At 41.9% G+C, this 12,758-nt stretch overlaps 1 protein-coding gene across 1 annotated transcript in view; it reads right to left on the reverse strand.

The window, feature by feature from the left end:
* Window positions 1-12,758, reverse strand: part of galnt17 (polypeptide N-acetylgalactosaminyltransferase 17) — a 289,144-nt gene that overhangs the window by 24,064 nt on the left and 252,322 nt on the right. Inside the window, exon 7 of the mRNA XM_055658049.1 lies at window positions 4,703-4,888. Coding sequence (XP_055514024.1) covers window positions 4,703-4,888 — 186 coding nt within the window. The remainder of the gene's footprint in view (window positions 1-4,702; window positions 4,889-12,758) is intronic.

Consider the following 12,758-nt stretch of genomic DNA (forward strand, 5'->3'; position numbering starts at 1 on the left):
AGATACAAGTATTTTCTATGAATGTCACGTTTTGTAATTCATTGAGAAATGACTCAAGCGAATCACAACTTTATGCTCCTCTCGGCAATTCACTGTCTTTGAGCTTAAGCTTTATTGCTCCTACCTGAATGGTCTGAATGGTGGCCGATTAGGTAAAGGGGAGATGCAACGAGACCTGGGTGTCATGGTACACCAGTTGTTGAAAGTAGGCATGCAGGTGCAGCAGGCAGTGAAGAAAGTGAATGGTATGTTAGCATTCATAGCAAAAGGATTTGAGCAGGAAGGTTCTACTGCAGTTGTACAGGGCCTTGGTGAGACCACACCTGGAGTATTGCGTTCAGTTTTGGTTTTCTAATCTGAGGAAAGATATTCTTGCCATAGAGGGAGTACAGAGAAAGTTCACCAGACTGATTCCTGGGATGGCAGGACTTTCATATGAAGAAAGATTGGATAGACTCGGCTTGTACTCGCTAGAATTTAGAAGATTGAGGGGGGATCTTATAGAAACTTACAAAATTCTTCAGGGGTTGGACAGGCTAGATGAAGGAAGATTGTTCCCGATGTTGGGGAAGTCCAGAACAAGGGGTCACAGTTTGACGATTAGGGGGAAGTCTTTTAGGACCTAGATGAGATTTTCTTTTTTCACACACAGAGTGGTGAATCTGTGGAATTCTCTGCCACAGAGGGTGGTTGAGGCCAGTTAATTGACTATATTTAAGAGGGAGTTAGATGTGGCCCTTGTGGCTAAAGGGATCAGGAGGTATGGAGAGAAGGCAGGTACAGGATACTGAGTTAGATGATCAGCCATGATCATATTGAATGGCGGTGCTGGCTCGAAGGGCCGAATGGCCTACTCCTTCACCTATTTTCTATGTTTCTATGTTTCTACCTCCTGCTTCTCGTTTCTTTTTGCTCATCTCACTGACTTTTTTTCTTTCCTCTTATACGGTATACAGCCTAAAGGAAATGATGAAGAGCTCAGTGTATTTTCTGATGAAGATTTCATGAAAAGGATGGCCTCCAGTCATCTGTGGCTCCTCTCTGTGCCTCTTCTCTCATCCCTCATGTGCTCCAGTCCCCCTTTTGTTTCCTGCCAAACCAACTCTCATTTCCATTGCTACTGTTATTGTGTTACATTCAACAATCACTGAAACCCTTCTCCTTTGAACTATTGTAAGCCTTTGTACACTTCCCTCTGCTTTACTGACACCTTTATCACATAATCAATCCTTGATACATTGATACTCTTGTAAATCACCTGAACTCATAAAGTCATAGAGTCAAATAGCATAAAACAGGCCCTTCAGCCCACGATGTCCATTCTGACCATCAATACCCATAGGGACTAATCCAATTTTGCAACACTTGGCCCATAGCCTTCCATGCCTTGGTGATTCAAGTATTCATCACAATACTTCTTAAATGGTGTGAGAAAAATTCGACATCAGATTCTCTTTAAACCTCCTGTTCCTTATCCTAAGCTTAAGCCCCCTAGTTTTGGACATCTCTGCACCTCTGCACTACGCCTCATAACCCTCAGCCTCTTCCGCTCCAAGAAGAATAGATCTTGCATCTCCCGTCCCTTCTCTTAACTGAAATGCTCCATCCCGGGCAACATCCAGCTGAGCCTCCTCTCACCCCCTCCAGTGCAGTCACGGTGTTGGCGGCCAGAACGGCACACAGTACTCCAGCTGTGTTGGAGTCAATGTTTTTATAATCTCAAACACATTTAGCACTCTCCAATAGATTGCATTTTGTTGGGGTTGCTTGGAATTTATCTGTCTTTGGTCTGGCAACAAAAGGCTCTCTGATGGAAGTTACTATATTAACGCTAACATGTGTTCAGATAATGGACGAGTTTAATATTAGCCAACCAGGGATTGATTCCATTAAGCAAAAAGCTGGAGGCAGAAGCTGACTATCCAGCAGCAGTAACGAATATTAAACTATTTGCCAGCTGCTACAAAGTATGTTTGATACCAACTTAGAAACATAGGGACAAAAATGGGTCATTCTCACATTTTGACTCTACAACCACACATTTCTGGGGATCACAGTTCGAGATTGCCCTGGAGGCGCCCCTGTGACACACAGATGGCCGGGCGAGGAGAGGGGAAGGATGTTGGTTCACGGGAACTGCTGCAGTACGTTGAGAGCGCGGATGACCGGACTTTGGACTTGGAATAATGCCGCCACAATTGCAGTGCCCGCACGTGGAATATATGCAAAACGTCACGGTGGTGCAGCGGTAGAGTTGCTGCCTTACAGTGAATGCAGCGCTGGAGACCCGGGTTCGATCCCGACTACGGGTGCTGTCTGTATGGAGTTTGCACGTTCTCCCCGTGACCTGCGTGGGTTTTCTCCGAGATCTTCGGTTTCCTACCACACTCCAAAGACGTGCTGGTCTGTAGGTTAATTGGCTTGGTAAATGTAAAACAATTGTCCCTAGTGGGTGTAGGGTAGCGTTAATGTGCGTGGATCACTGGTCGGCGCGGATCCCGTGGGCCGATGGGCCTGTTTCCGCGCTGTATCTCTAAACTAAACTAAACTAAACTAAATTTTACTGTGCAGTTGCATATGACAAATAAAGCCCTATTGAACTATTTAGATTGCTATTATTTACTTTATCTCTATACGCCCAGTAGAATTTCTTGATTAGATCAACACACGGTCTTCTAAAATCAAAGAAAAACAAGCCGTGCTTCTTCACAATGTAATAATTTTATCTGTTGTCATTCTGCACTTTCTTCATAATAAATATAGTCAATATCAGGACTGGTACTCAAAACTAATCAATAGTCCAGTTGGCATCTGACCTGGGCCATTTACAACATTAATTACTTCCCACCATTTCACAAGTTCATAAATTTATGTGACAGGAGGAGAATTAGGCCATTTGGCCCATCAAGTCTATTCTGCCATTCAATCATGGTTCATCTATCTCTCCCTCCTAACCCCATTCTGCCCCCTTCTCCCCATAACCACTGACACCCGGTGTTAATCAAGAATCTATCTATCTCTGCTTTAAAAATATCCATTGACTTGGCCTCCACAGCGTTGGGTTGCAATGAATTACAAAGATTCACCACCCTTTGTTTTCAATCCCATCAAGATAAAGGTAAACATTTTATTAGCCTTTGGTTCCTTCGTGTAGCAGTAAAGGAGTTTTTCGTAATTTGTACCCGGACACCAAAATGACTTCACTTCCTCTTCGGTTCCTGGCCTGAGGTAGTTTAAACAAACACTTCAATTTGTCTTTATTGGATCCTAAGTAGATGACTTCACACTATCCTGGACAGAATCACATCTGCCATAGTTTTGTCCATTCACACAGTTTGTATTTAATCCAATGAAACTTCCATCTCTCATCTTCCCAACATGCTGAGCTTCCTGGCATTCACATAATTCCTATTACTTCAGCCGAAGTTCCTAATATTTCTGGTTAAAAGTGGTGAACACTGCCCAGTCCTTCACTGGTTCTGTCCTCCCCACCATTGAAGGGATTTACAGGCATCGCTGCCTCAAAAAAGCAGCCAGCATCACCAGAGACCCAACCACACATTCATTTCACCCCTGCCATTGGAAAGGGGATATAGGAGCCTGAAAACTGTAACGTGCAGGTTCAGGATCAACTTCTTCCCTACAGATTTCAGGCTGTTAAACACCACAACCTGCAAATAAGCTCTGAACTACATAGACTTGGGGCACTGGATTTGTATTTTTGAATTATTATTGTTTGTTTGTTTTTATGTGTGTGTGTATGTATATATATATATATATATATATATATATACACATAGGAAAGAACTGCAGATGCTGGTTTAATTCGAAGGTAGATACAAAATGCTGGAGTAACTCAGTGGGACAAGGCAGCATCTCTGGAGAGAAGGAATGGGCTATGTTTCTGGTTGAGACCCAGGATCTTGACCCAAAACATCACCCATTCGTTCTCTCCAGAGATGCTGCCTGTCCCGCTGAGTTACACCAGCATTTTGTGTCTACCTTATATATAATAATAATATATATATATATAATATTCACATACACATACATACATGTATATATATGTGTGTGTGTGCGTATAACTGTGTATATATTTATATATATATATATACACACTGGACTTTTTTTTTTCTTGTTTATGATATTGTTTACAGGGTACTATGTTTACATATTCCCTTGTGCTGCTGCAAGTAAGAATTTAATTGTTCTAACTGGGACATATGACAATAAAACACTCTTGACTTGTGAAAAGCTAAAGTCCCTTTGCAGATCCTTGGGGATAGTAATTACTGCCTCTCTTACCTACAGTATGTTCAAGTAGTGCCATGGAACCTTTACGTCCATCGGAGAGACTTTAATGAAAATTCACTTACCATAAAATTGACTTTGTTTAATATTTTAAATGACACAACTAATTTCTGTTTGCATTCCAACTTCCAATAAAACTGTTTACAAATTTACAATGTGCTCTGCCTGTAAAACCTCCAATACAAATCAAATCCACCTCCGGTAAAACTAAACCTTTTCTTAAATTGAACAAAATATTCCGTGCCAGGAATATTATAATTTGCAATGATTGTGATCTTGGTTCTTTTCTAAGCACCAGCCTTCCAAAGACTGGCCTTACTCAAGGTAATGTTGTGAATGTTAGTCATATATTGCATGTAATTATGCATCCTATTTTGTTCTGTTTACTCACATCCATGGGGATATTCCACGCCATATACACATGGGATTTGTAGTCATCCATCCACACTTCAGCTACCCGGAGTGAATTTCTTTTGGTGTAAAATCCTATGTCGCTATTGTACGGTTTTTTAATGCGTTCTATGTGAGCCACTCTGGAGCAAGGGAGCACCTCCATACTTCCACCACACAGCCAGACCTAAAGTGTTAAATAAGAAAAAAGGAGGTCAGGCAAAAACAAATACAACTTCACCACTGATTTTCCAGCAACTGGTGATCGGGCACCTCCTTTAATCCAGTCAGAATTACGACTGCACACTTGAGATTCCCCCCAAAAATGTGGTGCATAGGCTGGGTGAGGTGGCCGATCTCGACCTCATCGGGACTTCCACGGCCACACGGTAAAATTCTCCAACGGTGCCGCCAATTCGACGGTATGGCCGTTCGGAAGTCCTCCCGAAAATGTGGCACTAAGGCCAGGTGAGGCCTCCCATCTCGACCTGGGCTTGGGTTTCTGCGGCTTGCATTTCTGCCCTTTGGTGACCGTGAGTGAGCCTGCCAGTACCGCCAACCCCACCCTCATCGGGACTTCCGAGGGCACTCGTTAACAGGTGCCCTTGCATGATATGCAAGTTGCAATGTAAATTTAATGTACATTTAAAGTTTGTTTTATTTAAGTTTCTAGCAGTCCATGGTGCTTTAGAGATACGTGAGGGGTAAAATGAGTGGGTCAGAGGTGTATTGTTGAATTATTATTTTGTGACCTCTGTTGGCCCAGTAAAAAGCGACAATCCTGGATAATACCTGGAGTTATTTATTACCATTATTGTAAGCTGTTTCTGTATGGAAATGATTCTATGTTCTCGTGCTGTTAGTTAATTCTATCTTTCTAAAGATGAGCTCAGAAGTTTCAAAATAAAATGCGACAGTGCTTGGACAATGAGGGCCGTGTTAATTTTCCTGGTTGGGGCATCCAGGATAAAATTTGATGGGTCCGTTTCCTACTGGCCAATTTTCCAGCTGCTGGTTTTCGGAGCAGATGCAGCAAAGAAGAATAGACTCAAGTGGAACCTTCCTGCATAAATCCATTGATTTCCGTGGAGTGCATATTGAGAACATATGTTGAATGAAAATTGGGAAGTGTTTAGTTCATCAGGCTTAAGCAGGTCAACAGGTGTAGAAACGATGAAGAGAATAGAAAGTGAGTGAAAAATCTTCCTTCATAGATCCAGGAGGAATAGGAATGTTCTTTCATGGAGACCACCCTAATTCTCTCCTGCATATCACTACAAATCCCTGCCCCATCCTTCATATAGTAACAGCGAGGTGGCCTAAACCCACCTAATGGTTAGAGGCCTGCCCTACCCTTAAAACACAAAGTGCGGCTAGTTGGCTTTGACTTGGTTTTCAAAATAATATTGGCCTGAAACTTAAGCCAGAAATTAGAAATCATTCTCTGCACTCTTGCCAAGCTAAGACCTACTCTGGGCCAAAATCAGCCCCTAAGGAGTGAGAATGGTTCTCTGGTAACATGAACTCAGTTTTAGGCTACAGAGAGAAACTGTGCCCACAAAGTACTGGAGTAACTCAGTGGGTCAGGCAGCATCTCTGGGGAAAAGGAATAGATTACTTTTTGGGTCGAGACCCTTCAACAGACTCTCACCAGAGAAAAACCTCCAACTGCATATAACACCATAGAGCAATCATTACATATTTTATTCACCAGAATCTCTGTGAATGCAGTCTTTTGCCCAGCATAGGGGAATCAAAAACAAGAGGACATATGTTTAAGGTGAAAGGAGCAAGATTTAATACAAACCTGAGGTGCAACTTTTTCACTCAGAGAGTGGATGGTATATGGAACGAGTTGCCAGAGGGGCTAATTGAGACAGATACTGCAACAGCATTTACAATACAAGGAGTAGGGCTAAGTACAGACAGTCTTTTCCCAAATGCACGACTTTCACCACATAGATGGTTCTTCCTTTTCTGCCTCCTCAGTCGCTAAATAATTTGAAAGACATTTGAAAGGCATTCAAAAAGATGTAAGTATAGGAAAGGTTTAGAAGGATATGGGTCAAATGCAGTCAGGTGGGACTACTGTAGATGGCGCATCTTGGTCAGCATGGGAAATTTGGGCTGAATGGCCTGTTTTCATGCTAGATGACTCCATAATTATTTCTGTCTTACTTGCTTTTGTGTTATTCCACATAGCTTTTGGCTTTAGCTTCAATAGTTTTACCCGTAAAGTCCAATCACAAAGGGCTGTTATGTGCATAATTAGTGAATAAGAAAATTAACGTTAAGTGATTTTCAAGGATTATATTTGTTATTTTTCACAACTTTCCAAACCTGGCTGTACGATACTGGTGTATCAGTAACTATTGATCGATAGCTCCCCAGGTTTTCGTCCGTGACAAGGAAGGACAATTGTTTCAGCTGAGCAGATCAATACTGACCTTTGCACTTTAGTGAAAACACCAGTCACTGTTGAAAAATCACCCGTAAAAAATCTTGCCGTGACTCACTTCATTCACATGTTTTAATATGTATTCAAAAGATAGGCACAGAATGCTGGAGTAACTCAGCGGGTCAGGCAGCATCTCTGGAGAAAAGGAATAGGTGACATTTCGGGTCGAGACCCTTCTTCAGAATCTTCACCTATTTTCCATTATTTAGCTCTATTTCTGAAGGTTTGAAATGTTAAACAGTCCAACTAACGTTGACATTTGGAATCATCAAAGACTGTCAGAGTGTTCTGAGCCTTGGTCTTCTCTTAGAACTCATCCCATTTTAGATGCCGTTAGTTAATGCGTCAGCCCTTCCACAACTGGAAAAGTACTGTAAGTAAAACACAAAGTGCTGAAGGAAATCAACAGGTCAGGGGGCATCTATTGAGGAAATGAACAGATGGGATCTCAGGTCAGGACCCATCCTCAATTAGTGTCAATTAGTATGAGGAAGGGTCCCGACCCGATCCATTATCACTCCACATGCTGCCCGAGCCGATCAGTTACTCCAGCACTTTGTGTTTTGCTCAAGATTCCAGCATCTGCAGTTCCTTGTGACTCCATGGAAAAGGTATGCCCCAGTTGCTGTCCACAATGCGCAATAAGTCAGTGTAGATGATCTGGCCCAACATACACTCACAATCACACAGAATTTGGACAAGAAATAAATCGGAGTGACTATCTAGGATTAGCACCAGTTTTCTCCAAGTTAGCACCATTTTACACTTGTAATCTGGGGTGGGATGCAGATGGGTAATATCAACAATGCTTAAAACCGCAATACCAAAAATGACTTAAAATGGAAATCACTTGAATAGCAACAGTTAAATATAATTTTAAGATACCATGGATAAGATAACATAGGCATAATTAAAGTAGCATGTGTGATAAAGAGGAATTAATTGAATTTGCTACAGTTCCTTGTTAATTGTTCTACAGAGTAATGAATTCACTTATCACAGCAGTAAGTACTGGTTCTGCTTTATGGAAATAGACTACAGAGTCAATGTTGCCTTCACTTGTTCTTGCAATTTATATGAAACATTGTTTGATCCAGAATATTTTTTTGATCCCATGACAGAGAGTCACATTCACGACTCTTGTTTAGAATGGATAGAGTGGATGTGGAGAGGATGTTTCTACTAGTGCGAGAGTCTAGGACCAGAGGCCATTGCCTCAGATTAAAAGGACACCTTTAGTAAGATGAGGAGGAATTTCTTCAGTCAAAGAGTGGTGAATCTGTGGAATTAATTGCCACAGAATGCTGAGGAGGCCAAATCAATGGATATTTTAAAGATGGAGATGAACAGATTCTTGATTAATATTGGTGTCCGGGGTTATGAGGAGAATGGGGTTGAGAGGGAAAGATACATCAGCCACGATTGGATGGCAGAGTATACTTGATGGGCCGAATGGCCTAATTCTGCTCCTGTAACTTAGGACCATGAATTCTGTGATGTTACTGAAAAGAGCTCTTCCTCCCTCTGCTCGTCATAACCACTGAACATTAAACAGTACTTCACTCCATTAACTAGCAAAATATTTGTGACTGGCCTCATTCATGTCCAGATCTGAGCTTTGTGGAGAAAAAGTAAGATCAAAATCAATCTTAATCTTCCTCCCACGTCAATGATTGGAATAAGCAGGGTGATAGGTGGGATTTTTTGTTTTAAGGAAACAGTTGCTTAAATTGTGATTTGATCTACCAGCTGATTAATAAATGGCCATTGTTCCTGTGTGAAACTGGCTGAGTTTGATGCCTATATCAGTTGTTGTATGAAACTGTGTCAAATCACATCTGGAAGTCCACACAGACAACACTCATTGGGCTCAAAAGGATAAAAAGTGCTGGAGTAACCCAGTGGGCCAGGCCGCATCTCTGGAGTACATGGATAGATGATGTTTCGGGTTGGGAGTCTTCTTCGGTCTGACCCGCTAAGTTACTCTAGCACTTTGCGTCCTTTTGTGTAATCCAGCATCTGCAGCTTCTTGTTTCGACATATATTGGCCTCTCTTTTCCACCAGCCAAGTGATGCATCAATAGATTCAATGACTAGCCAGACGAGACCAGGCCCTCACAAATCAATGGTGACTCTCTCCCACAAGTTTAATCTGTCCATATCCTTACTCTCTTGCTCCATGGAGGTACATTCTAGTAACCCCCCTACATCTGATTTATACTAACCAGTTTAGTTCCTTATAACTATTTTAAAACAATGAGTGGACATTTACAGGTTTGAAATCCAAATGCAACCATTGAGAACAGGATACGTTTGCAACATTATGACACTTGTATTCAAGATCTCCGCAAACTTTTCAATGGTTTGGGTTGGAGACCATCAAAATCTGGAGCACGGCGACAATATTTTCTCTATCCCCTTTTTTACAGGAATATTTGTTATTATCCATTGAGCTCTGTGGAGTGGTTTCATTCTAAATTCCATTCATTGTAAAAACAGATACAAAGTACAAAGTACAAGACTCCTGTTTCTATACTACACGTTACAATTTCCCTTACATCAGACTTTGATGAGGTCTCAAGAGTGGTTTAAAGGTTATTTTGCCACAATCCCGTCAATACAGGACCTAATTAGTTCTGGCCAAACAGACGTTGGTTTACTCTATTCTCAGCAGTTCACTAATAGAGTTAGTGTAAACAGCTTTGTCACACCAAATAGAAGGCACTGTGTTTGCTTTGTGTGCCTTGTTTCTGTCTGCAGCATAACTGAACACTGAAATAAATGAAATGATGTCTGCATTTGTGTCCAACTATTCTATCTGGCAATGATTATATAATTATATAGTGATATGTTCTTTGTTGCATTAAATTCCACAGTTGAACGATAATGTATTCAACATTTGATTGCAAAGATTGGTTCAACTTTGTTGTATGATCTCAAGCATTTCCCTATCTTGGTTAGAATTTGTTCTACACAATTGAGTTCTCATATTTCTACACTTTTTGATTGATCGTTTGATTGCAAGAAACAGCATGGAGACAGGCTCTTCAGCTTACTGAGCCCACACAGCCCATCGATCATCCGTTCACATTCTTTCTATGTTATTCCACATTTCGCACTCACTGCCTGCACACTGGTAGGGCAATTTTACGGAGGCTAATTAACCAACAAACCCGCATGTCAGGGATGTGAGAGGGAAACCGGAGCACCTGGAGTAAACCCACACGGTCACAGGGAGAATGTGCAGATAGCACCTGATGTTAGGATCTAACCTGGGTCTCTGACGCTGTGAGTCAGCAGCTCTGCCAGCTGTGCCATTGTCCTGCCATTCCCCACTTATTTGCTTGGATTAGCATAAATGAAAATTCATTAACAATGCAGAAATCTTTTATTTCTCCTCTTTATTGATGCGCTGCCATCTCTTTCCACATTGGGGAAAGCAACTTGGATGCACTTGTGCTTTGGTACAAAGCTACAGAAATTTCCCCATTCTGCTCCCGTGCTGTTCGAATGCTAATTGTGAAAGTCACATCAGGGTCGTGAAATTCAATTGTGAGTACAACTGAACAGTTTCGTCAGGTTTCTCTCTGTAATGTTATGCTGAAATGCTCATGAACAAGACTGTTACTTTCCAAACCTGTCAATTTTGCATGTTGCACCACATTTGATACTATTGTTTGAAGATTTGCACCCAGGAAACTGTGCTTGGGAAAACAAAAATTATGTGAATCCAACTCAAATTTGCCAATGTGTAAGAAGGAACTGCAGATGCTGGTTTAAACCAAAGATGGACACAAAAAGCTGGAGTAACTCAATGGGACAGGCAGCATCTCGGGAGAGAAGGAATGGGTGGCATTTTGGGTCGAAGATGGGTCTTGATCTGAAACATCACCCATTCCTTCCCTCCAGAGATGCTGTCTGTTCCTGCTGAGTTACACCAGTTTTTTGTGTCTATCTTTAAATTCGCCAATGCCATATCTGGTGGGTTTCCCATTCCATTTTCCTGTTGTTGCCTTTGCTTTCATTCGACAATTTCTGCTACCTCTTAACCTTCCATCTCTTGCTTGTCATTCCTTACCAGCTCACTTTAGATCCACTTAGTTTCTCTGGCCTTCCTTTACTTCCCTATTCTGCAATATTTTTTAATTATCATTGATGAGGTGCCAGGACCTTTCATAGCAACGACCTGCGGAGTGCTCGGGCTGCTTCCAAAAAGATGCATGGATGTGTTTGGGAACTATTCCTGGAACCAGGTTGCAATAGGAATCCATTCTTGCATCCACATACAACTATAGCTTGCGATAAAGCCATTATAGTTTGCCCTCCCTCAGATGGCTGGTGATAATCAGTGGATAGATGGAGAATGTGAGGGAAGTCCAGTTATAAATTGAGGGTGTGCTGGGTTACAGATGATACTCTGCTCTGCTCCATGTGGATGGGTGGTACCATTCATTAGGATTACACTGGAAAACGTCACTTATTCCTTTTCTCCAGAGATGCTGTCTGACCTGCTGAGTTACTCCAGCTTTATGCGTCTATCTTCGGTTTAAACCAGCATCTGCAGTCCCTTCCTACACACTCAAAGACATTTAAAATGGTTTCAAAGCCTGTAAACCTTTGGCAGAATGCTCTGCCCTGGTGTTTGCCTTCTGTCGAAGGCTGCCAATGCAAAGCTTCAGCACTCTGCTGTTCTTGGCTTAATTGCTGCTGAGGCAATGGTACTGCATCAAATCACATCCAGGTGTAGTGGTCAGCCCCATCTGATCTTAACATCTGACCCAAGTAAAGGCAGCCAGACGACAATGGGGGGGGGGGGCAGTCAATTGCATCGGCTCCACAAATCCACCTCAATTTGGCCCAAGGGAGTTGATGATAATGAACCAGCAAGCTTAGGAACTGCTGTACCGAGAAATATTTGTAGCCGGTTCTGTCTTTCCCAAGATGAAAGGAGATACGCTAAGTTACCCTGGGCTGGATGTCCACTCAGTTAGACTGAGAGTGATCAGTGGTGGGAATGGTAGAGGGAAAGATTAAAGAGAAAAATAAATAACATTCAAAATCCGTAAAATCTAAACAGGCAACCACTTCACAATTCTCAAATTCAGCTTCTAATAACGGCAGGGATCAGCGGCACTAACTTTCAGATGTTTTGTTGTGAGTGGGATGATGTTGTGGCTGGAGGTACCACAGGAATAATTTTGAAAATGGAATGAATTCGTTCTCCGATGAAAACAAATTTATTCTAAACGCATTATTCAAATGCGTCGAGTCGGTCACTCTTCATTGTATGCATGAGGTGTTTAACAGCCCAGCATGTGATGTTCAGAGCAGCAATTACTGCTGGGCTCCGCTTCAATGGGCTGGGACTGTGGTGGCATCGATGGTTGCCCTCAGCCAGATCTACACACTGCGGGAGTGAAGCAAAAGCTGGCACGTAACATCCACAGGAGCTATCGTTTAGATTTAAAAATAAAAATCACTATTGCACAACCACTGGAAACCAAACCCACTGGGTTGGTGTGCGTAGGCATGAGGAATATTTCTGCAAACTATGAAGAAAAATAAAGTCAGGTGATAGTCAGTAGTTAAAAACTATCTT

Source organism: Leucoraja erinacea, chromosome 28 (genome assembly GCF_028641065.1).
Source record: "Leucoraja erinacea ecotype New England chromosome 28, Leri_hhj_1, whole genome shotgun sequence".
Taxonomy (NCBI): domain Eukaryota; kingdom Metazoa; phylum Chordata; class Chondrichthyes; order Rajiformes; family Rajidae; genus Leucoraja; species Leucoraja erinaceus.